The sequence below is a fragment of the Terrapene carolina genome, unplaced genomic scaffold (assembly GCF_002925995.2).
Source record: "Terrapene carolina triunguis isolate 2854851 unplaced genomic scaffold, T_m_triunguis-2.0 Scaffold907, whole genome shotgun sequence".
In the NCBI taxonomy this organism is placed as follows: Eukaryota; Metazoa; Chordata; order Testudines; family Emydidae; genus Terrapene; species Terrapene triunguis.
Genome location: NW_020665258.1, coordinates 4,710 through 30,610, shown reverse-complemented (window position 1 = coordinate 30,610; position 25,901 = coordinate 4,710). Strand labels below are relative to the sequence as shown.

The 25,901-nt window shown below is 54.7% G+C and overlaps 1 protein-coding gene across 1 annotated transcript; it reads left to right on the top strand.

Annotated features, from left to right (window-relative positions):
• The first annotated feature begins 20,158 nt into the window (after positions 1–20,158).
• LOC112108231 (killer cell lectin-like receptor subfamily B member 1) lies at positions 20,159–24,428 on the top strand. Its single transcript, XM_026660959.2, has 6 exons — positions 20,159–20,243; positions 20,963–21,052; positions 21,796–21,957; positions 22,833–22,987; positions 23,441–23,553; positions 24,240–24,428. The coding sequence occupies exons 1-6, from the start codon at positions 20,159–20,161 to the stop codon at positions 24,358–24,360; spliced, it is 726 nt and encodes a 241-aa protein (XP_026516744.1). The 3' UTR covers positions 24,361–24,428.
• The last annotated feature ends 1,473 nt before the right edge of the window (positions 24,429–25,901 follow it).

Sequence of the window (25,901 nt, the reverse complement as noted above, 5' to 3'; positions counted from 1 at the left end):
CAAACGCACTGCTTCAGGTAGAACAAACAAACAGATTTATTAACTACAAAGATAGATTTGAAGTGATTATAAGTCAAAGCAGAGCAAGTCGGATTTGGTCAAAAGAAAAGAAAGTATAAGCACGCAGTCTAAACTCTCAACCCTATTAGACTGGGCAACATCTAGATTAAGCCGTTTTTTTTCACCTTACTTGATATTGCAGTCCTTAATATACAGGTTTGTTCCTTAAACCTGGGCCAATCTCCTCTGTTGGAGTCTTGTCTTCTTCTCAGTGTCTTAGTTGCTTGCTGCATAGGTGGGGGTAGGAGAAGGACCCAGTATGTGTCCACTCTGCCTGTTTTATACCCCCAGTCCATGTGCTTGGGGAGCACAAGTCCAGGCATGTCTGGGGGGCATTGCTCAGTCTCCGAGCAAGGTTGAGCAATTCCTCTGGTGGGGCCTCATGCAAGTGAGTCATTGCATTGCTGTCCCTTGCTGGACAATGGCTGGTGATGGGTTGTTTGACACCCTGCCCGGCTGTTGGTTACTTTCCTTGCTGTTGTCTCTGGGGAGCTAATATCTGGCTGATTCCCCAACTTACAGCCTGCTTTAGTGACCACCATACAACACAATTCTCATAACTTCATATGCATGAATGATACACATCTGTGGCTAGAGAAATGACTTTCAGCAGATCATGACCTTTCCCCTGAGACCTTACAAGGCCTGCTTTATATGTGAGGTCACGATTATATGAAAATGAGGAATATGGGGGTTACAGCACGCTCCCCCAAGGTATAGTATGTCACAGAGGTGTAGTTCGATCCAGCTGTTCGGACTATAGATGAGCAACATGAGGCTTCAGAACTACAACCCCCATGTGGCACTGGGGTGACATTTCCAAAATGAAATATTTCAGTTTTTGATTTTTTTGGCCCAAAACTTGACATTTGCTGGGGAACCTCCCCTCCCCAGTGCACGTGCACACCCATCACATGTGTGCACACCCATCACACGTGTGCACCCCCTCTCACACGTGTTTACACACATGACACATGTGCACCCATCACTCACCTGCAGCCAACCAACCAACAATGCTACAATAATCTCTAACATCTTTGAAAGCATCCCTGCATTTTACGCTGGTTGAAATGTATTGGGCTATGTTCATAACGGGAAATGTGTTTGTTATCTTTAACCCACTGGCAGCAAGCATTCATCTGATCCTTAGTAGAGGAGCTCTCAAATGGAATTTCCTTTATTCTCAGCGCTTGTGCTGTTTGCAGACTGGGCAATATACATCAAGCAAGATTGTGTATGACCGTACTGTATAAATAAGTGGCACTGAATTTCAATAGTTGGTCTTAATGACTTTATGACACAGACTTTTCTTTACTCCTCAGTGCAAAATAAATACTTGTTGCAGCCACATTCTTTGAAGTGCTTTGTGTGACGGGTTGGTTCACAGAAACCCCCTTGGGACTGCCACCTGATGTGCTGAGACTACCTCTGAGCCCGTTTTCCCTGCCAGCTTGGGACTCCAGAACCCTGCCTTGTTGAGCCAGACATGCTAGCCTGCTACAAATACAGACCCCACATCCCCCAAAGCTGCAGGCTTTAACTGAAAGCCACTTAGCAGGTATTCCTGTCTCCAGCACCCAGATACCCAGTTCCCAATGGGATCGAAACCCCCAATAAATCTGTTTTACTCTGTATAAAGCTTATACAGGGTAAACTCATAAATTGTCCACCCTCTATAACACTGATAGGGAGATATGCACAGCTGTTTGCTCCCCCAGGAATTAGTCACTAACTCTGGATTCAATAATAAGCAAAAGTGATTTTATTAAATATAAAAAGTAGGATTTAAGTGGTTCCAAGTAATAACAGACAGAACAAAGTAAGATACCAAGCAAAATAAAACAAAAACACGCAAGTCTAAGCCTAATACATTAGGAAACTGAATACAGATAAAATCTCACCCTCAGAGATGTTCCAATAAGCTTCTTTCACAGACTAGACTCTTTCCTAGTCTGGGCCCAATCCTTTCCCCTGATACAGTTCTTGTTCCAGCTCAGATGGTAGCTAGGGGATTTCTCATGACTGGCAGCCTCCTTTGTTCTGTTCCATCGCCTTATATACCTTTGGCACAAGGCAGGAGTCTTTTGTCTCTCTGGGTCCCCACCCCTCCTTCTAAATGGAAAAGCCCCAGGTTTAAGATGGATTTCAGTACCAGGTGACATGGTCACATGTCCTGTGAGACCCCAAGCCTTCATTCTTTCTGGCCTGACTCACAGGAAGGCCTGCAAGCAAACAGAGCCATCCACAGTCAATTGTCCTGGTTAATGGGAGCCATCAAGATTCCAAGCCACCATTAATGGCCCACACTTTGCATAATTACAATAGAACCTCAGAGTTATATTTCATATTTCTAGTTTAAGATACAAGAATGATACATTCATACAAATAGGATGACCACACTCAGTAAATTATAAGCTTTGTAATGATACCTTACAAGAGACCTGTTGCATGAAGCATATTCCAGTTACGTTATAGTCATATTTATTAGCATATTTTCATAAAATCATATGGAGTGCAACGTCACACTCTGCATCACAGGCTGATCTGAGCAGGGCAGCGTGGTGGCCAGGCCCCATTTAGGGGCAATTTATATCTTCTGTGATGACAATGTTCTCTCTCCCTTATTATTTATATTACGGTCACGCCAACCAAGATCAGTCATTGTACCAGATGCCATAAAACCTTACTGACAGTCTTTATCCTGCAAGCCTTATAATCTAAATACACAAAAGGCTTATTATCCTCATTTTACAGAGGGGGAAACTGAGGCACTGAGCAATGCGGTGACTACCCATGGTTACATGGGGAGGCTATGGCAGAGCTGGGGATAGACTACAGTCCTGTAACCACAAGGTCAGCCTCCCTCTCAAATGAAGTTTACAAAGCCTTTAAGCATGTTGACATGTCAAGTATCATCATTAGGGCTCAGAGTCAACATCCCACGGGGTATTTTGGCTTGCATGACTCCAGAGACCACCACCACCACACTCACTATGCCAGCACTGGTTTACTGTTTCAGTAGGACCTGGAGCTCCATGTTCAGAGATCAGTTTGGAAGTGGCATGCACACCAAATGAATTCTGGGATATGGGGAAGGTGGGCAGGGGGAACCTGTGATCCTTTGATCCCTCTTCTCACAGGTGCTCCGGGTCTCTGAGAAGTGTCCCACAATGCAGTGCAAAAATGACCTCGGTGAATTCTGGGATACAGCGCGGAGGCAACTTCCCCTGGCTTCTTGGAACTATCCCACAATCTAGTGCAAAATTTACCCAGAATTCAGTGGGCCATGGAGCACCTGAGTTAGCTACCCACAATGCAATGCACCATGCACGGCGGCGCGGCTCAGAGATGAGGCAGCTTGCACCAGCGCTACCGGAAGTGTGTGACTATGCACACACAGCTGTGGTTTCACCACTGCGTGTGTTACCCAGGTAGAACTCCTAAGGAGACCAGCCTTCAGCTGTGTGGATAATTAAGGGAGTTGTGGGGAGACCTCTCTGTCTCCCAAACACACACAAACAGCAACAGGCTGAATTTTGGGGATCCCTGATCACATCCACAGCCTTCTGTCTCCATCTTCTTGGTCGCCCACGGCTATCCTCGCCAACACGAATCCTTTAGCTTCCAGCCCACAAGGGCTAGAACCACCGAAACTGGAATGAGAAGGAGCAGGTACCATCTCCAATCCACAGGCTCTGCAAACAGAGAGAGGAAGGAAGTTTGTTCCAAGACTGGCTACTGGGGGGAGGGGGGGTTCTTTTACAGAAAAAGTTAATTTGCATCTCATGGTGCATGCCCTAACCTCCAGCCCTATTGGCTAGTCTGAGTTCTTGCCCCTTCTCCCAGAAATTCCATCTCGGACCGAGGCCCCCTCTTCCTGATCACTGTTGTCCATTGATACATTTCTCTGAAAAGTTTTGAGGCATCGGCAGTTTGCTCTAGTAGCAGCGCGAGATGGGGCAGTGCGGCCTCTGGCCCTCACAGAAGTTTCGGGATGACTAGGTGGGGACTGTTTAACGTTTTCATTCAGGGGCGTGCGTTGGATTGCTCTGCCCCTGACTGAGCTGGAAAATTCCCCCACCCCTCACCAAACCCTCCGAGCAAACGATGCTGAGCTGAATTTACCCAGCACCGTCAGATGGAGCCAGGCCAGGCACGTCACATCCAGATCTTGGAACATGTAGACTCCCCCGTCCCCGCTGCTTACGCCCTGCACCGTGAAGTCGCCCCCGGACATGGAGACCCGCCCTTGGAAGGAACGCAGCAGCTGGTGTGACGTCCCGTTGATGAAGGTGTAGACGTGCTCCCATGTCGGCGTGGAATTGTGCATCTTGTAAAGGTCCAGGGTGGCGGGCAGGTGAAGTGGGACGCGCAAGGAGCCCCCGCTGGACACAGAACAGTGGGTGTGAGGGCAAACGCCAGCACCTAGAAGGGGGAGCAGACAGGGACCAGCGTGTGAGATAGAAAGGCGCAAGGTGGTAGGACTGTGGGACTATGAGTGGGAACATGATGGAGATAGGGCATTGGATACGCATGCAGAATACCCAAGCTCCATCCCCAGCTCTGTGTGGGGAGTGGCGTCTAGTGGTTAGAGCAAGGGGACTTGGGTCCAGGACTCCTGGGTTCTCTCTCCAGCTCTGGGTGGGGAGTGGGGTCTAGTGGTTAGAGCAAGGGGACTGGGGTCCAGGACTCCTGGGTTCTCTCTCCAGCTCTGGGAGGGAAGTGGGGGCTGGTGGGTTAGAGCAGGTGGGGGGCTGACAGCCAGAACTCCTGGGTTCTCTGCTCATCTCTGTGGACAGCATCCACCTGTAAGGCCTAAGCTAAAAGAGCCGTCTGTGTAACGCCAACTCCTGTAGCCGATTAATCAACCTCTCTGCGGTTCAGCCACTAGAGGGAACCAGAGGGCCACACTGGGTTAGCATTGGTTACAGTGTGCCTGTCTCATATAGAGGATAACAGCCCAGAGCCGTCACTAGGTATTTTTGCGCCCGAGGCAAGAATATAAAATTGCGCCCTCCCGCGGGGCCGGCTCTTCGGCGGCGGGTCCCTCAGTCCCTCTCGGAGGGAAGGGCCTGCCGCCGAATTGCTGCCGAAGAATGAATGAAGCGGCGGCGGTAGAGCCTGTGATTTTGGGGGGTCTAACTCATGATGTTTGACTGCTTGGGCTGGTAATGTTGCTTCCAAGATGGTCTTTGGTTCCAGTCCAGTTCCAATCCCGAGAGGGACTCCCAGGTGAAGAGAGGAGGGAGGTGCTGGATATCAGCAGTGTTCACTAGGGATCAGCATGTGTCCTGAGAATGCTGGGAGTTCAGGTCTGCAGAGCAGGATCAGGGGTGGCAGGTTTGTAGAAATTTTGGTGGTGCCCAGAACCCTGCCACCCTCCCCCGCCCAAGGCTCTGGGAGGGAGTTTGGGTGAGGGAGGAGGTCTGGGGTGCAGGCCCTAGGCTGGGGCAGGGGATTGGGGTGCAGGTTCTGGGAGGGAGTTTGGGGATGGGAGGGGGTGCAGAGGGAGGGGGTGCAGGTTCTGGGAGGGAGTTTGGGGATGGGAGGGGGTGCGGAGGGAGGGGATGCAGGGATGAGGGCAGTGGGTTGTGGCTGCAGATGAGGGGTTTGGAGTGTGGGAGGGGCTCAGGGCGAGAGTAGGGGTGAGGGCTCTGTCTGGGGCTGGGAATGGGAGGTTTGGGGTGTTGGAGGGGCTCAGGGCTCAGGGCTCGGGCAGAGGGTGCGGTGGTGGGGTGAAAGCTCTGGCTGGGGGTGTGGGCTCCGGGGTGGGGCAGAGCTGGGGATGAGTCTGGGGTGCAGGCAGGCTGCTCCGGGACAGGGGCCAGAGAGGAGGACTCCCCCCAGCCCTTTCCCTGCCAGCAGCAGCAAGTTCTGGGGGAGGAGCTCCCCTTTCCCGCCCCCCCAGCAGCACACTCACCCCCACCACTGTCACTGCATGTGCTCCTAGGGCTCCTCTCAGGTCCAGGAATCACCCTCGCCTCCCCTGTGGTGGGTGCCGGGGGCGCTGCGTGTGCCTCCTCCCCTGCTGTTGCCCCTGACTGTAGCCTCACTGGGGGTGAGGGATGGGGCTGCCTCCTTGCCCAGCATGGGGCAGGAGCGGTGACTGCGGGTGGGAGGGGGTGCTGCTGGAGGGTCCCATTGGAAAATGAAAGGGTCTGAGGGGGAAGGGCAGGCCCTGGCAGTTGAGATGGGGGGCACTAGGACCCTGCGGCAGCAGTTGCTGCAGGGGAAAGACCGGGACTCTCTGCTGGGGCTGGGGAAGTGGGGAGGGTGAGCAAGTCGGGGCCGGGAGACACTCGGGAGAGGCGGCAGGTGGGGCTGGGGGGGGAGATCACCTGGATTATAAATATCTCCGTGCCAGCAGCTTTTTTTTTTCCTCTCCACCACTTTCTGCGCCTCCCCGGCTTTGTGTGCCCGAGGCAAGTGCCTCACTCGCCTCGCCCTTGTTACGGCACTGTAACAACCTACTACTTCTGCTATCAGATGGAGTAGCCCTTTTAGCTCAAGTGGTAAAAGGCTCTGCTGGAGGTCCTAGGTTCACATCCTACTGGTGAGCCGTGTTGATGGGATAGTTACATCAATAATAAATTTCCTGGAAGAAGGGTGAAAGTTTCAACAGAGCAATAGGCTTCTCGGTTACCTGATGGCTCAGATTGGCACTGGGTGGAGATAACATCCCTGAAAATCAGCAGGAGGAGAAGACAACTGCGTCCCGCTGTCCTCCAGAGATGCCCCACGAGCCTGGGAGCCATCGTGACGTCTAGGATCAGCGCGTCTGCAGAGGCCAAACCTGGGAGAGGAAACCCGGTGAGAGGGATAAAGAGCGAGCTGGGGTGGGAGGCAGATAGACTGATAGAGCGAGGAGAGAGCGTGGGAGGAGGAAATTGTTGAGAGAAGGAGCACTCCAGGGAGAGAGAGATGGGAAGAGTGTGAGAGAGATAATAGAGTGATACACAGGAAACCTCGAGTGGGAATGCCGCGTGCGGGAAGATAGCATCACTCCACATTGACCCTCGATCCGAATCGAGCCCTGACTCTATTGGGGTCGCTCTGGAGTTACACCGGGGTCACTGAGATCAGAATCCAGCCCTGACTCCAATGATATCAGCGGTGTCTGTCCGGATTTACACCGGGGTCACTGAGATCAGAATCCTGACTCCATTGATACCAGTGGGCACAGTCTGGATTCACAGAGGTCAGAATTTGGCCCTGATTCCACTAGAGCTGGTTGGGAATGGGGTGTTTCCATCCCATGGGAAATCCCGACATTTTGCGGGGGGGGGGGGGGGGGAGGGGCAGGGGGATTGTTCTGAATTGGAACCAAAAGCCAAAATTTCCCGCAAAATGAAAGTGCCGAGAGATTTCAGCTCGGGGCCATCAAATTATTTTGTTTCAAAAGTGTCAAAACTAGACCTGGGCAAATAATGATTTTTTTTCCCGGTTTGCTGACCATTCTGAAAAACTGGGGGAAGGGGATTCATTTGGGGCTGAATGAACAACGCAGTTTGTAAAATTTCTGGCACATCATCAAGTAAATAAGCGTCACGCTAATCATTTTGAGGCAAGCGAAACATTTGGTTTGACCTGAAATGAAATGTTTCATTCCAGTTTGGTCCCTTTTTTAAGGTTTTGGTTTTTCAAAACAAAACCACAGGGAGTTTCTAAATGAAAAGTTGTTTCAAACCAAAAAACCAACAACCAAACATTTTCATTTAAAAAATATCCAGCTTAAACATTTTGATTTTTTCAAAAAATGTGAAGGTTTTTCTCCCTTGCCTCCCAACAATTTAGCCAAATAGACACAAATTCCTTAAATGTTTTGGGGTCACCGAAGCTGCATTTTCCTCCAGAAAAATATTTTGCACAGAAATTTCAGCAGCTCTAGTAAAGATGTTTTATTTCAAAGCCACTGTCAAGTTTCATTTTGACTTTATCTTCTGATCTTTCTATTCTACTTATTAGTAACTAGATTACATTATATACACAGCATTAAAGAGAATATCTAAAGTATAATAACATGAAAATGAATATTTTACTGTAATGTACATGTCCAAATAAAAAGATAACGTTGAAATGCTGTGGTAGTCACGTCTGTCCTAGAAGTTGGTCCTGTAAACGATATTACCTCACCCACCTTCTCTCTCTAACATTGAAATGAAACATTTTGACTTTTTCCCATGGAAAAGGCCATCGAAATCAGCGTGTTCCCACAAAACAATCGGACGCTGATGAAACTGTATTTTTCATCCGAATCCTCCCATTGAAAAGAATTTGACCAGCTCGGTTTTTGAACCTGTACTATCCAGAATCAAGGTGCCTTCGGACTCAAATCGGGAATCGGAGCAAGGTTTCCTTACAAAGCTGCTTTTCTCGAATCAGAGTAGGGGAGCCTTTGCAGAGAAAGCCGGCCCTGACATCAGGGAGGAAATACACGCAGCCAGGAGTCGAGAGACTCCCTCGTCAAAGCAATGCCTTGGATGTGAGCCAGAGAGATGAACCCGGCGTAACTAACCCGCTGGGAACTGGACTCTTCACGACCATCCCCAGATGGGGAAGGTGGATACAGTTAATCCCTGAGAGTGGGGACAACATCCTCCCTGGATTCTGTATGGGGATGCTCCAAGCAGGACCTAGCAGGGAAACGAGTGGAAAGGCAGCTGATCTCCAAAGACACCCCAAGTAGTTACTCACCTGCTCAGTGATCCGTCTTCTCAGCAATGTCCCTTCCCTCGCTGCGGACGGAGGCTTGATCCCAACCCTCGGCCTGCGGCGCAATTCTGGGGCCAGGCCCTGTGGCGGGAGCTGAGCTATTTATGCTCCCGGCGGTGGATTTTCCCCTTTGTCACGTTGTTGCTCTGCTCACAAACCACAGCTCTGCAATGACCGGGTGCTGCAAAACCGCCATGAGCTGCAAAGCTGGTGTGGAAGAAGGAGATCAAACATCCTGGAAACCGCAGAGGCACTCAGGGTTGCTCAAAGCACCACACGGGGACTAGATAACTTGCCCTGACAGACCCGCTGGGATGGGGTAAAGGAGGCTGAGAAGGGGGCTGATTAACTTGAGAGGGAATGAGGTGGGACAAGCAACCCTTGATTTGGGAATAGAGCCCAGCTGGGAAGGAACAGGCAGGACTATGGCAGAGCCAGGAAGTTGGCGGCAGAAGGGGCTGCAGCACGGAGGCCTTGGCTGATTCTCCAGCCATGGACTGGGAGACGAGGAACCAGGGGGAGATGAGAAGCCCTGGGGTCCTGGCCCTGAGGGAAGGACGTACCCAGAGGAAGGTGGAGAAAGAGCCTGATAGAGGCAAAGTAGGAAGCAGCCCAGGGAAACCATAGCAAGTTAAGGGGCTGTGCAGACCTTGGCTGCTGGCTGTAGGGTCCCTGGACTGGAACCCAGAGTAAAGGGTGGGCCCAGGTTCCCCTACCAGCCACGGGGGAAGTGACACAGACCAGGCAGTGGGGCAGAAGGCTCTCTAGGACAGTCGTCCAGTGGGAAGTTGGGACCTCAGAAGGTGAGGACTATAATGACCTAGTCAGAGGGCCAAGCCATGAAGAACGAGAACCCCGAGTCGCAGAGAGAGGTGGCTGGGTGTGTGGACGAGCGTCAGAAGGGAGCGCCGGATCTGGCAAGAGCTAATCCCCAGAGCAGCCAGCAGGAGGCACCCGAACGGTGAGTGAACTCCATGACACTGCCACCAGGGAACATTTCTTCCTGACCGCTGTATGAAAGAGATTGAGCGATGCCCTGAAGCATCAGGGTTTTAGATCTCATCCCAACCTCTTACGTCTGCACTTCAGTCCGCGACGTCATCGCTAAGAGCAAGCGTAGGGAGGTGGTGTCAGTGACACAAAGGCCTCTTGGGAAAGCCAGCAATGCTCGTCTCAGACCCGACAAACTCACTCCATCAAATGCCTTGCTCCCAGGGTGTTTGTCCATCAAGGGTAACGTGTACGGTCTCTACTGAAATTAGACATGTTCAGGATCACAGCGTGATGTGCGCACAGGTAGCTTTTAAGGACCGTTGTAACTGTGTTGACATATATGCCCTCATGGTCTTCAGTTTAGAAGGAGTCTACAGGGCTTGTTAGTGCCGGGGGCTAGTTGCCACCCCTCCCTGGCTAGCCGGCGATGTCGTATAAGGCTCAATTGGCTGCCTTGAAGAGTCAAGAAAAAACCATCAAAGGCAACGGCAAACAATCAACCCCACGTGGAGGCATCAAAGGAACATTACAGCAGACCGGGGATCGCCCGTTCTATGGATGAAGACAAATGACTGTTTCAGCGTAACTCAGAGGGCACTTTGAACCCACCCATGGAGGTGCCGTGGTGAACGTTCTGGGCACAATCGGATCCTGAAGCCAGTTAGCTCTGCCTCAAACTGAACTGAGGGGAGGGGGGGGACTCTCCTTTCCTAGCTGGGGAAGGGAACTAGGGGTAAGGGCAGGCCCTGGTTTGCGTGTTGTGGTTTTGGTTTTGTGTGGTAACTGTGTGTTTCCATCACGCTCTCTTGTTTCCAGTGGAATCTCCGTTCTTCCTGAAACAAACCCGCTTGTGATCTGTTGCACGTGCTGTGTGGTTTATGGGAGCGGTGCCGTAAAGTGAAACTGGTCAACGGGGGCACGCTGCTCCTTCGGGGGCAGAGGAGCTGGGATCTCTGTGAGGAGCCGGTGTCAGGGCTGGATGTCACAGGGAAACCGTGCAAAGGGACGCGGGGACTGGGGAGCAGCCAGAGACGGGACTGGCGTAGCCCAGAGGAGGGGGCTTGAGAAGCTGAAAGACTGGTGAGGTTAGGGAACCAACAGGCGATCCCCTGGCCTCCCGGTTCCAGCACCTCTGGATCTGCTACCTCGCAGGGGAGCACCCTAAGCGCTGGGCTATGGGAGAGTCTAGCACAGGGGCACCCTCCTTCTCCTCTGCTGATGCTGGTCAACTAATGAAAGACTCATTGGGCTAGAGAAGGAGCAAGTTGGCGAGCGACCCTGCAGCCTAGTGGTTAGCAAACTGGGAGGTGGGAGGGAGGAATTGAACTCATAGAATATCAGGGTTGGAAGGGACCTCAGGAGGTCATCTAGTCCAATCCCCTGCTCAATGCAGGACCAACCCCAACTAAATCATCCCAGCCAGGGCTTTGTCAAGCCGGGCCTTAAAAACCTCCAAGGAAGGAGATTCCACTACCTCCCTAGGTAACCCATTCCAGTGCTTCACCACCCTCCTAGTGAAATAGTGTTTCCTAATATCCAACCTAGACCTCCCCCACTGCAACTTGAGACCATTACTCCTTGTTCTGTCATCTGCTACCACTGAAAACAGTCTAGATCCATCCTCCTTGGAACCCCCTTTCAGGTAGTTGAAAGCAGCTATCAAATCCCCCTCATTCTTCTCTTCTGCAGACTAAACAATCCCAGTTCCCTCAGCCTCTCCTCATAAGTCATGTGTTCCAGTCCCTAATCATTTTTGTTGCCCTCCACTGGACTCTTTCTAATTTTTCCACATCCTCCTTGTAGCGTGGGGCCCAAAACTGGACACAGTATTCCAGATGAGGCCTCACCAATGCCGAATAGAGGGGAACGATCACGTCCCTCGATCTGCTGGCAATGCCCCTACTTATACAGCCCACATCCCAGCCGAATGCTATAACCACAGGGCTGAAAGTTACACGGTAGCGCCCCTCCCACTTTCAGTGAGCATCTCTGCAGGGCCTGATCCAGCGAACAGGCGCTGAGCACGCTTACCCGATGGGGTCCCACAGGCTAGGTAGGCGGAGGAGGGCTGATCTTGCCCCGGTTTGTGCACTGCTCTGGGGCTTTCTCTCTGGACGCCGGGTGTGAGGCTGCAGTGGGGTGGGAACGTTGGTGGCAGTAATGTTCTTTCTGACATAAACCTTCGTTGGTTTCACCGCACGGGCTGCGTGGTTCACGGGAGTGGCGGCCTAGAGTGAAGCAGGTAAACTGGGGCACGCTGCTGCTTTGGGGGCAGAGGATCTGGGATTTCGGTGAGGAGCCAGTGTCAGGGTTGGATGTCACAGGGGAGCACTGCAAAGGGACTTGGGGACTGGGGTGCAGCTGCCGGGCAAAGCCAGGGCTGGCCCAGCCCGAAGGAGAGGGCTTGCGAGGAGGTCAGGCTGGTGGGGTCAGGGAACTGACCACCAGTTCCTGTAAGCAAGACTCCCTCTCCCTGGAGGCAGGAGTTAACGAGGTGGGTACCCCAAGATCCAGTGTACACAGCCTTGGGGAGACCCTTACTGGAGACTCTCTGGCGTCCATCATTCATGCAGGCTCTTGCCAAGTGGGAAAGGGCTCAGATAGGAGCCACGCAAAGGACTTGAGGTCTGGGAGAGCTGCCGTCTGGCGCTTGATCTGTTTAGCTCACCCACAGCCCGGATAAGAGGTGGCGTGATCACAGACTATAAGACCCAACAGGGGGAGAAGATTTCTGCTAGCCAAGGGCCGTTTAATCATGGCAATTACCATGGCAGAGGATCCCAAAACAACGGGTGGGTTCAGGGGAGGTCGATGGGGTTCTGTGATTCACCTTGTCTCAGGGTACAAGAACCAGGGGACAGTCAATGGCGTTGAAAGCAGGGGACTTGAAACCAGATCAAGGGAAACAATACTTCCTCTCAAAGCGTGCAGGTAGCCTGCGGAACTCTCTGCCACAGGATTTCAGTGAGGCTAAGGGCATAGCTTCATTAATTCCACACGCCGGTCTCCAGGCCTGTCCGGCACAACGGGGCCCTGATCTCAGCTGGGGCAGGGACTGTCTCTCGCTGTGTGTCTGTGCAGCGCCCGGCACAACGGGGCCCTGATCTCAGCTGGGGCAGGGACTGTCTCTCCCTGTGTGTCTGTGCAGCGCCCGGCACAACGGGGCCCTGATCTCAGCTCGGGCTGGGACTGTCTCTCCCTGTGTGTCTGAGCAAAAAGTCCCCACAGTTAACACAGGAAACTTACTAAAATCTAGCTGTCTTGGTTTCACAGTTTTAGTTTTGTGCACATTAAATGTGGGGTGGCTTGGTTGGTTTTTTTCACTCGTTTGTTTGTTTATGTTTTCAGGCTGGTCTTTTTTCCCCCCCTTCCATTCTTCAATTTTCTCAAGTTTCAGGGTTTTTTGATTTTTTTTCAGATTTCTGAGCTGTTCCAATTTTTGTTCACCTTTTTGTTCATATTTTCAAGGGTTTTGTTTGTTTCTTTTCCTTCCCCCCTCACCAAGTTTCTGAGTTCTTCATTTTTTTTATTATTATTATTATTTTGTTGTTGTTGCTGGCATCAGATTATATTTTTTGGATTCTTTCTTTCTTTCTTTCTCCTATTCTTACCTTTCTGGAGATTATTTGGCTTTTCCTACGTTGTTGTGGGGTGGGTTTTTTTGTCTTTCCTTTTCTTTATTTCCTTTGCCTTTTTCCCATTTAAGAAATGGCTGGAAATTGTATTTCCGTCTTTCTGCCACATTTGAAATTGGCACATTTTGCATACATGGAGGGAAACCCTTTCATTTCTCTCTATATTTTTTTTTCAAATTAAAAATAACCCCCCCAATCATTCGCTCAGTTGGAACTCTGTGAGATGAAATCCGTTTGGAATTGTGGGATGACATTTGGGTTTCATCTCTTGCAGCGAGCTCTAGGCTGCCAACCTGTGGATGGCTTCCCTACCCTGAAATCTGGGGGGATGAACCCCACAGAGCCCCCATCCTGAAGCTAAGGGGTGATGCACCCCGGGAAAGCCCCCCCCCTGAAATTAGAGGTTCAGCCAGCTCCCCAGCGTTTATCAGGGTGCACTCTGGACACAACATCTCAATGGGGAGGTGCCCCCCAGCAGGGCCGGCTCCAGCTTTTCTGCCGCCCCAAGCGGCAAAAAAAAGACGAGCGGTGTTACTTCAGCAGCAGCTAAATCGCGCCGCTTCTTCGGCGGCAGTTTGGTGGCGGGTCCTCCCTCTCTTCCCTCTTCGGCGGCAATTCGGCGGCAGTTCAAAGAGGAAGAGAAAGAATTAGGGACCCGCCGCCGAATTGCCGCCGAAGACCCGGACGTGTCGCCCCGATCCCGGACGGAGTGCTGCCCCTTTGAATTGGCCGCCCCAAGCACCTGCTACAGACGCTGGTGCCTGGAGCTGGCCCTGCCACCCAGACACAGACATGGGGGGAACCCTGCAGAGCTGGGATGGGGGCCCAATCTGGGGTAGTCCCCCCAAACACGGACTCAGGGAGGTCACCCTGCCTCAATGCCTTCCCCATGGGATTGGGGTGTCAATGGACTCAGACCCTAGCATTGAGAATAAGCCCCCCTCTTGCTCCCTCCAACCCCAAGTCAGGCAGCATGCAGAATCCCCCTTCCCAAAGGATTGGGGCGTGGTGACGCACCCCCCCAAAGCTTCCTCAGAATTAAGATCAGGCTCCCCCTTTGCAACTCCCCCCTCCTTGCCCCCCCCCACACGCACAGAGTCTCCCCTCTCCTCCACTGAGAGATCCAGGAACTGCCGCTCCATCAGAGGTCTGAGCAGCTGGGTAGCAGGTCTGCCTTGCACTGACCTGGCTCCCAGGGGCAGGGGGCTGGGGGCGGTCAGGGATTGAGGATGTCTTAGCTCAGATCTGCAAACCAAGCATCGGATCCAAAGCTCCCATTGGCGTCACACGGCCAGAGATCTCCTAGCCAGGTTGATGGGATGAAGGCCCTGAGCTGGGGGGGCGGGGCTGGGGGAGACCCCATGGCTGAGGGTGTTTCAGGCCCTAGAAACTGGGTAATGGGACAATCAGCTCCGGGGGTGGCTGAGCCGGGCGCGCAGGGGGTGCCTGGGGGTGACTCAGTGGGGTTGTCAGTCTGCCTGGCTGGGAAAGGGGAAATGCGTGCGTGAAATGCAAACCGCCAGCCGCCACGTGAGCCCTCGCTGGATGGGGCATAGAGGAAACACCAGTTCCTCATCCTCAGAGCTGGGGCTGGCAGAGAGAGAGTGGAAGGAAGGAGGAGAAGAGGGAGGGTGAATGCGAAGAAAAGCCAGGGACTGTGAGTCGAAGTCAGTGGCTGTGGGTTATGGGCCGGCAGCCTGACACCTTGTGGGCACAGGTTGGTTTCTGCCCAGGTGGAGGAACGTTTCTAGCCCTGCCAACCACAGCGATTGTGAACCCCTTCCTGTTATAACTCTGGAGAGTCTCATTCTCCAAATCAAGGTGTGATCCTCCTCTAAACGCTGCTAACTTGTGGCCCAGTGAGATCTTGTGGCAGAGAGTTCCACAGTCTACCTTCACATTCATAGATTCTAAGGCCAGAAGGGCCCATTATGATAATCTAATCTGACTTCCTGGATAACACAGGCCAGAGAACTTGCCCAAATGAGCAGATCTTATAGAAAAAACACCCAGTCTTCATTTTCAAATGGTCAGTGATGGAGAATCCACCACAACCCTTGGTAAATTGTTCCAATGGTTAATTACTCTCACAGTTAAAAATGTACACCTTATTTCAAGCCTGAATTTGTCTAGTTTCAACTTCCAGCCACTGGATCGTGTTAGTCCTTTCTCTGCTCGACTGAAGAGCCCACTGTTAAATATATTAAAAATATATATTAAATAACTCTCAAGCTTCAGGGCAGAACTCAACCTCTTTAATATTGTGGTCAGGAAGAATTTTTTCCCTGGGGGCAGGTTAGCCAATCGCTGCAGGATTCCTTGACCCATCCTCTGGAGGAGTTGTCACTGGCCAGAGGAGACTGGGTGACATGCCCACCTGGTCTGATTGTTGGGTCCTAAAGCTACGTGGTTTCTTGCGTTTCGACTCAGCAAAGCCTCTGCAGATGGCTAGAAGGAGGATGCAGCCCTTCGTGCCTGTGGTCGTGATGCTCTTTAATCTCTTTTCTCTCTTCCTCCCCACAAGCTCTGCAGCACTCCGTGGTTTTGCAGCGCGAGCTCCTGATGAAGCTACGGTTTCCAGACACGGTGTCAACGTGACTATGGGGAAATGCAGCAGCAAGAGCACAGAAAGTTCAGCTGTGCCACAGGGTCAGGACTCCCAGTCATTCCTGCAGGGAGCGGGGTGGGCTCAACCCTACACTGGCAGTGAGGGAAGGGAAAGAGCTGAGAAGTCGCCTTCTCCATATCAGTGTCCGACCCTCCTCTAAACCTGTTGATGATCGGGGTGGGAAAGGGTTTTCGCAGGGCTGGGCAGCACAGGGGGCCCGATCCTCAACTCTTTGAGGAGCCTGGGCCGGGCAGCTTGTGGTGGCTGCAGGAAAGAGGTTTGGCTTCCCAGAACCGCCAGTGCCCTCCTCGAAATGCCTCGTCTTGTGACTGAGGGTGTCAGCCGGGCAAACCTCAAACCCCAGTCACACGCTGAGCAGCTGCTCCTGCGTCAGCGGGCAGGGCAGTCAGCGGGCACGCAGCGTGGCCGCAACTCGGGGTGGCCAGATGGGCAAGTTCCAGTTCCCCCAGACCCCACCCCCAGCTGGTGTCACTAGGCCGCAGCTCTTAGCGGGGCTGGATCCCCAGCTGGTGTGAATCAGCTGTAGCAAATCGGAACCAGTGGAGTAGCTTCCCAAGCGGTGTCCACGGGTGGAACTTCAGAGTGGTCACTCTGGATTTTACACCAGTGTCACGGAGATCAGAATCCAGCCATGATTCCTTTGATTTTCAGGGGGCGGAGGGGTGTCACTCCAGGTTTATACCAGGGTCACTGAGATCAGCATCCGGCCCTGCAGTGGGGTCACTCCGGATTGACACTGGAGTCTCTGAGATCAGATATTCAGTGTCTGTGGCATTTTCATTTGTAAGGCAACTACCATACTGGGACTGCTGTCTTAGAGAGGAGACGGATACAGGGGACAGGATAAAAGTCTAACGAATGGGCTGGAGAAGGGCGAGTGGGAATTATTCTCTCTGCCCCAAGAACCAGAGGACAGTCAATGAAACTCATAAGTATATTCAAACTGGATCCAAGGAAATATCTGTATGTATAACATGGCATGAGACTGTGGAACTCACTGTCACAAGAAATCACGGAGGCCAAGAACTTAGTAGTTAGTAGGCTGCACGACTCCATGTTCATATAACCCCCTTTAATCTGCCCCCCCAGATTCTTCCAGCTGCTCCACTCTCCCTCTCTGGGGTGTCTCCCTGCTAGTTTAAGATTCCACCCCCCCTTAGTACCAGATTAATTTTTTGCCCTCTTCCTCCTTCGGTTATTTATATTAGTGCAAAGTGGGCGTAATTTTGGCAATTAATTCGTCTTTGACTACTAGCGGTAAATATGCCCAATGACCTGTGATGGGATGTTAGATGGGGTGGGATCTGAGTTACTACAGAGAATTCTTTCCTGGGTGTCTGGCTGGTGAGTCTCGCCCACATGCTCAGGGTTTAGCTGATCGACATATTTGGGGGTCGGGAAGGAATTTTCCTCCAGGGCAGATTGGCAGAGGCCCTGGGGGTTTTTTTTGCCTTCCTGTGCAGCGTGGGGCACGGGTCACCTGCTGGAGGATTCTCTGCAACTTGAGGTCTTTAAACCATGATTTGAGGACTTCAATAACTCAGACATAGGTTAGGGGTTTGATACAGGAGTGGGTGGGTGAGATTCTGTGGCCTGCGTTGTGCAGGAGGTCAGACTAGATGATCATAATGGTCCCTTCTGACCTTAAAGTCTATGAGTCTAAGAGTCTACCCCCTTGGCACGACGTCTGAGGGACCTGATCCCAGACACATTTGCACCCCCACCCCTTGAACCACCACACTCGTATACTTGCAAACAGCCCCAGTTCTCTAGGACAGTGGTTTGCAAATGTTTTGACATTTGTGGACCCCTACAAAATTTCGAGGTGCGGATCCCTTTGGAAATCTTAGACATAGTCTGCAGAACCCCAGGCTCCACAGCTCACAGGTTGAAAGCCGCTGCTCTAGGACACAGAGCTCTGTATTCGGCACTGGTGCGGCCGCCGCTGCTGTCCTGTATCCAGTGGTAGTGCCCACAGGTCAAGGAGGATGTTGATAAATCAGAGAAGGGGGGTCAGAGAAGAGCATCGGTGTCCAGGGGGGTTAGGAGCCTACCTGGGGGGACAATACGGCTGAGACCCAAGGGGATCGAGGGCAGCTGGGGAACCGGCTTCTTCAGCCCCAGACACGACCCCTGGGTCTTTCCTGCACCAGCCTGAATTGCACAAACCCTGGGCCCCGTCCCCACTGCACCAGCAGGGAGCCCGTCGCATTGAGCGGGGCAGGCAGAGGGGGGAGCCGCGCCTGGTGCCCCTAGGCAATGAAAACACGGCCTTGGATTTGTTTCTAACACGGGGGCCCCCACACGCCAGGCGGCCAGACGGACACATGGCGCAGACGGATCTGCTCTGTGACCCCCTTCTCCTCGCTGTGACTGGGGGGCCCACGTGACTAAAGGAGTGAAATGTACAAGGCCCAAACCTGCGTTCCCTGCACCGGCCACGCCCCCTTGGAGTCGGGGGCGGGGGGCAGGATCCTAGGCAGAGGGCCTGAGCCGCAGGGAGATTGGCGAGGGGGTCTATCCCCAGGTGCTTCCCCACCCGGCTCAGCACGATCCCAGCCAGAGCCGCGCGCCCGGAGTCGTGGGGACCGGCGCAGAATTGCGGGAGATGCTGCGGGACAGGAGGGTCGGGGGCACCTGGGGATAGATCCCCCCAGCTGGGATCTGCCCCATTGACCCCAGTGGAGCTACGGCCAGTTCCCCCCAGCTGGGATCTGCCCCATTGACCCCAGTGGAGCGACGGCCAGTTCCCCCCAGCTGGGATCGGGCCCCATTGACCCCAGTGGAGCTACGGCCAGTTCCTCCCAGCTGGGATCGGGCCCCATTGACCCCAGTGGAGCCACGGCCAGTTCCCCCCAGCTGGGATCTGCCCCATTGACCCCAATGGAGCGACGGCCAGTTCCCCCCAGCTGGGATCTGGAGTCAGGTCACTCCCGGGCGCAGGGGTCTGTAGAATCAGCCGCTCCCCCTCCCCCGGCCCAGGCTGGCCCATCTCCAGTGCTATCCCGGCTCCATCCAGATTCTCCCCCCTGTTCCCCGCCCTGGGGTGGCAGCCCCCACCCACCCCTTTGCTGTGACACGGAGCCCATGTGGGTGAGGGGGGGTGGATTTTGGTACCTTGGTTCCAGGCTGGGGACGGGACGCCCACATGCCCCTTCTGGGGCCACAGGTTCAGTGCTGGGGACCCTCCTCGTCCTGCATCCAGCTGGAGAGAGAGGAGCCAGGGCGGGGGGGGGGGGCAGGGAGGGGATGTGCAGCGAGGGGCTGTGGGGCAGGTGCTGGGGGGAGGGCAGCGAGGGGCTGCGGTGTGAGATCACACAGGAAGCTGCAGCTGGGGGGGCGGAGGAGGGAGGCTGGTCAGAGCGTCCGGCCTCAGGGGGTCGCTGCTGCTGCAGGAGTCGGCTCAGGCGCGCAGGGGCTGGTCACAGCCAGTGATGGTCGCCCCCGTCCCACCCTAATGCAGCCTGCAGCCGCCCTGATGCCAGGGCGAGGGGCACAGCCTGTCTATGGCTATTCTGGCCCTGGTCATTTCACCCCCCTGCTGGGTGACGCAGGGAGGTGTCATGGCCCCCCTGACCAGCGGGTGGTGTTTGGCGCCGGGATCCCATGCAAATTGTCACTCCAGAGTCGCACACCCTGTGCTCTCCCCTTCCCCATGGCGGGCTGCCACCTAGGGGCGCAGCCGGGAACTGCAGTCCCAGGAGTGGATCGGTCTCATCCCAGCGTTCTGAGCTGTTTTCCTCTGGCTATAAGGGGTTTTCAGGCACTCGCTGGGCCCGATCCCAGGCTGGGGTCAATCAGTGGGACTGATTCTGAGCGGCACCTGCTGAGGCTCTGATGTTGTCCAGACCTGAGCTCAGATTTTTGACACTGCGCCCCTCACCCTGGTGTCAGGGCAGCTGATCCCCCTCAGGGAGTGGAGGGGGAGGGGTGTCTGGATCTGGCTGGGAGCTTTCATGTTACAGAGCCAAAATCTTCCAGAGCAGAGAGAGGAAACTCAGGACGGAGCCTCTGACCCTGGCCCCACCAACCACGCGGCTGCAGCCCAGCGGCTCAGTTTCCTGTGCGATCTCAGCCCAGCCCCTCACCCCCTGCCTGCGCCTTCACCGCCTCCTCTCACTTGGAGACGATGGAGGACGAGGAAGGATACAAGGCATTGAACCTGCGGCCCAAGCGGGATGGCTCTGGTGGCCCGTCCCCAGCCGGGAACCAAGGTAGCAATTTCAATCCCCTTCTCCCACCTACGGGCTCCATGTCCTGGCAGCAGGGGCAGAGCCAGGGCTGGGACCCCAGAGACTGGCCAGGGGCTGGCAGAGTCTGGCCATGTGGTTATATCACAGGGTGGGGTAGGGCCACAGACAGAGGTAAAGAGCGTAGGGGATCCACAAAGTAGCAGAGCGAGAGTGGGAGCGCTCACGGGGAGCTTTCCCCTCTGAAGTCAAAGAGGTGGGTCAAATGGGAGAAACTGAGGCACAGATGAGAGAAAAAAATCTTTCATGAAGACACACCCACTAGACCCAATTCCCCTTCCCAAGCTGGGGCTAGAGCCCAGGAGTCCTGGCTCCCAGCCCTACTGCTCCAACCTACTAGACCTCGTTTCCTGCCCATATCTGGTCATAGAAACCAGGGTTTCAGGTGGGGTTTGCAGAGTTTCCAAAACAGTGGTTCTTGCGATTCATGGAGCAGAGCCCTGCTCTCAGAGCAATTGGTGCAGGCTCCGTGCAAACTCAGGCAGCGTTGCTGTATCCGTAACACTTGGGGTCACATTTTCAATCTTTTCTCCCCAGCCGTGGGGCCTGAAAACTGCATTTCTCTTCTAAATGAAAGCTGAGACCCTTATACAATCACCTGACTCCTGGAGCTGGGGCCAGAGGCCAGGATCTAGAGTGGCTGGGCCTTAATTCAGCCTGGCTCTGCTTGTGTTTGATTACAGGTTCCTGTCAGTGTCCTGGCTGGCTTCAGGTCGCTCTAGGGGCTGGGAATCTCATCCTGGCAGTGGCTGTGATATTGCTGGCAGTGTGTGGTGAGTCACCGAAGGCTGTAGCTTTATCTGTCCGGGTGCGTCAGTCTGCAGCGTGGATGCGACACTGGGGGTGGGACGGCCAGTGACATTGAGAGGCGGCACATTGAAAACTGAATCTCAGTCACAATTATCCTGTGGAACCCACTGCCACAGGATCTCACTGGGGCCATAAGCTTAGCAGGGCTCAGTGAAGGATCAGGACACATATATGAGACCAGCCGGGGGCCAGGAAGTACCAAGTGCTTTGGCAGGGGCTATAAACCCTCTTGCTTCAGGGCATCAATCAACCCCTAACTGATGGGCAGGAAGGGTCCGACTTGAGGGACAAGTTCTCATTGTCCACTAGGGGGTGTCTTGCCCCTTGCTCAGAAGTAGCTGGGGCTGTCCACCCTTGGAGATGGGATACCGGGTTAGATGGGCCCCAGGTCTGATTCAGTCTGGCCATCCCCACGCAGCCAGTTTTGGGGGATGTTTGAGGGTGGGAATGGGTGAAACACTGGCTGGGTTTGCAAAGAAGCCCAAGGTATTTAGGCACCTAATTCCCAGTGATTTTCAATCCTGGACACTTTTTCAGACCGTGTCCCTTTGGGGCTGCTCCAAAGTCCATTGGAGTCAGTGGCGATGGGGCAGAACAGGCTTTGGGGCAGGCCCTGTGTCTCCGCAGGGCTCTGTGCTGGTGCTTTTACCAGCAACTCCCACAACACTGAGCAGTCGCCCTCACTCCCACCGACGCTGCTTTGCAGTTTCCCACTTGGTGTCTGAGAAGGGACCGACCCCGGCAGTCCCTGGGACCGACGGAGCTGGGAGCGCAGACCCCAGCACAGCAGAATGCAGCGCCCGCCTGGAGCGTTTCCGATCCCAGCTGAGCCAACGTCTGTGCCACCCGGCCCCGCCCGGCCCAGCAGGTAACCCCAGCTCGTGTGTCTCTGAGCCGCCCTCTGCCCCGGGCACGGCCAGTGGGAACCCAGCTGCCGTCCCAGCCCCTGGGGATCCTGCAGGGCAGGGACACGCCGCCCCCTGCTGGCTGCACCGATCTAGCCACCAGCCCGGCTCGGTGCCAGGCTCTGAATGCACCTGCCTCAACTGGGACTGTGCATGGGGCAGCGACATCTAGTGGCCATTCAGGGTAATACCCAGCCATGAAAATTTTAATAACAATGTAATACAAAGCTGTCCAATTTTTTTTCAGGGTGTGTGGGGGGGTTTCACATCTTATTAGTGAGATTGTCTTACGGTCCCACCCCCTCCCGTTCCCTGGCATCTGGGCCCACGTCCCCACCCATTCCCCATCACCCCTGGGTCCCAGCCTCCCCTCCTGTTCCCAGTTTAACACCACCCCTTCCCCCCAGTTACTCCAAGACCCTTCTAGGCCATTCTGGCCATGTAAAGGGGCCTTAAAGTGGGTCCATGGGCCCCTGAGAATGTCCCCCATCGTGGGGGGGCCTCTCAGGCTGGTGTGGAGCTGGGGTAAGGGCCCTCACCCACCCTGTCCCCAACCCCCAAAATGGGGACAGTTTGGCAGTGTGGCTAGAGTGCAGTGCCTATGGGTGTTCTCTGCTTCCCAGGGCCTATATGGGAGCACTGGATAAGGCAGAGCAACCCCAAGGCTGCTCTAACTTAAACTAGGAGACAGGCTGGGCCGGCCCAGCCCCAGATTTCAGGGAGCACAAAGGGGACTCAAACCCATTTGAATCCCGTTCCTGCCCCAGTCACATGACAGGAGTAGCTGGGAATGAGGCCCAGAGGGCTCAGAGCATTAATGACGCCTGTCTGTCTGCAGGGGGCTCTGGGTGCAAACTCTGCCCCACGGACTGGCAGCTGCGCGGGGACAAGTGCTACTGGGTCTCCAGAGGACGTAAAACGTGGAGCGAAAGCCGAGCCGACTGCTCAGCGAGGGACTCCCAACTGCTGGTGATCCAGGACCCTGAGGAGCTGGTAAAGGGGATTTGGATACCCCATTCACATTAATTGTTGATAATGGGGTGTCCAAACCCCCAAGGCAGCTTTGACAATCCCAGCCTAAATCACTAGCCCCCGGATCAGGGGCACACAAAGGCGGCTTAAAGCCACTGGTACCCTCCCCTGGTGTACCCCTCCTTCTGGGGTGTGCCCAACGCAGCTGAGCTGGAGAGAGGGGCTGGGTGTGTGTGAGGACAGGTGGTTATAGAGAGACCGGGGATGGAATGGGATGGATGGATGGATAGAGGGGTGTCTATGGGGGATAGTTGGATAGATAGATGGGTGTGTATGGGGTTAGATGTATGGGGATGGAGAATGGGTGTGTATAGGGATAGATGGACAGACAGACGTTGTTGATAACCTGGATTCACAAGAAAAGAGCCCGACAGCACGTCTGGTCACCAGCTGCCCGTCACACACTCACTGCAGGAGTTCATAAAGGACCTGACAAAACATTCACATCTGTTCTGGATCGGACTGTCCATCTCTTCCTCGGAGAAGGCCTGGATCTGGGTAGACGGTTCCCGGCTGGATCAGAGCCTGTGAGTGATTCCTTGAGTCAAACACTTTCCCTCCCCTCTGTGGGCAGAAGGGGCCAGGGCCAGGGCCAGGGCTGGGGGAGGTTTGGGGGGAAGGTCGGGAGCTCAGGAGGAGCTGTGTTCAGTGTCAGACGATGCTGAGACCCCAGGAGGGGGGCTGGGGAGCCCGGCTGAGGGGGGCTGGGTGGGAGCAGACAGGGCCATGGGGCAGGGAGAGATTTGCGCATCCCCAGCACAGAGATGGTAGCTGGAGCCCTGGGGGCGGGGGAGGTGGCTCAGAGATGGGTGTGGAGTGAGAAGAGCAAAGGGGCCAGGCCGGAGCCCTGGGGATCCCCCAGACAATGGGGTGGGGGGAGATGGAGACACAGAGCAGCCGGAGAGGCAGGAGGGGACCAGGAGGGGGCAGCGTCTGCCCAGTCCGGTGGGGAAGAGACGTGGAGCAGGGGAGGGAGATGGACGGGGTCTAGCCCAGCAGGGAGGATGAGGCTGGAGCAGGTCCCTGGGCTCTGGGCAGGGAGAGGCCATTTGAGACCCTGGCCAGGGCCCTGACAGTGGGGAGAGGGGGCAGCCCCAGGGCAGAGCTGGAGGAGACGACGGCTGCGGATCCCGTTGGAACAGGGAAGAGCCGCTACCGACTGCGTGTGATGGACCCACACGCGCTGACAGGGGCCCTCTCCTTTGTCCCGCAGGTTCCAGGCACCAGGCCCGGCTGAGAACAGCTGTGGGGCAGTGTGGGGGAAATGGATTCATTCTGACGCCTGCAGCTCTGGACTTCATTGGATTTGCCGGAGAGACGCCGTCCCGCTCTGAGCGGGGCATCCAGGGCTCTTTACTAATGGGAAGGAGCCTTTCATCACTAAACCATCGTGAATGATCCTTGACACTTCATGTGGTGCCTGTGACGTGAGGATCTCAAAGCACATCAGTGCTCAGTGCCTGACTTCAGTACCGGGCAAACTGGTTGAAACTATAGTAAAGAACAAAATGGTCAGACACAGAGAGGAACATAATTTGTTGGGGAAGAGTCAACATGGAGTTTGTAGAGGGAAATCACGCCTCACCAATCTACTAGAATTCTTTGAGGGGGTCAGCGAGCATGTGGACAAGGGGGATCCAGTGGATACAATGTATTTAGATTTTCAGAAAGCCTTTGACAAGGTCCCTCACCAAAGGCTCTTAAGCAAAGTAAGCTGTCATGGGATAAGAGGGAAGGTTCTCTCATGGATCGGTAACTGGGTAAAAGACAGGAAACAAAGGGTAGGAATAAATGGTCAGTTTTCAGAATGCAGAGAGGTAAATAGCGTTTCCCCTATGCCCACCTCGGCCGCCTTTGGCTCCGGCCTGTTGGTTGCTGGCCCATGTGTGTCCAGGAAATCCCAGCCTGCAGCGGGGTTTGCAATCGAGGGAGCTGGCGGGAGCTCTCCCAGGGGCTGTGTAAGGGGGACACGGGGAGCTGATGACTGGGCCACGCAGACTCTTTCAGGCAGGTCCCTGAGATCCCCAGCCCGGTGGTGCATCTGCGTCCCTTTCCAGCTGCCTGATCGACCCCTCCCCCTCCGATCCCACCTGGCTCTGCCATTCCTGGGAGTGGCCCGGGAAACCTCCCAAAGAGCACCGGTGTCCAGGGGGGTTAGGAGCCTACAAGGGTTACTACAATACGGCTGAGACCCAAGGGGATCAAGGGCAGCTGGGGAACCGGCTTCTTCAGCCCCAGACACGATCCCTGGGTCTTTCCTGCACCAGCCTGAATTGCACAAAGCCTGGGCCCCGTTCCTGTCCCCGCTGCACCAGCAGGGAGCCCGTCGCATTGAGCGGGGCAGGCAGAGGGGGGAGCCGCGCCCGGTGCCCCTAGCCCATGAGAACACGGCCTTGGATTTGTTTCTAACACGGGGGCCCCCATGTGCCAGGTGGCCAGACGGACACATGGTGCAGACAGATCTGCTCTGCGAGCCTCTTCTCCTCGCTGTGAATGGGGGGCCCAGGTGACTAAATGGGCGAAATGTACAAGGCAAAAACCTGCATTCCCTGCGCCGGCCACGCCCCCTTGGAGTCAGTGGGCAGTGGGGGGGGGGCAGGATCCTAGGCAGAGGGCCCCAGCCGCAGGCAGTTTGACGTGGGGGTCTCTCCCCAGGCACTTCCCCACCCGGCTCACCACGATCCCAGCCAGAGCCGCGTGCTGGAGCCGTGTGGACCGGCGCAGACTCGAGGGAGACGCTGCGGGACAGAAGCGTCGGGGGCAGAAATTTCACTGGCAACGTCGGGGCCTGATTCTGCCCTCAGGGGGCCAGATCCTCAGCTGGTGTAAATCAGCCCAGTGCCCCGTCCCGTCAGCTGGAGCACAGAGCGGTGAC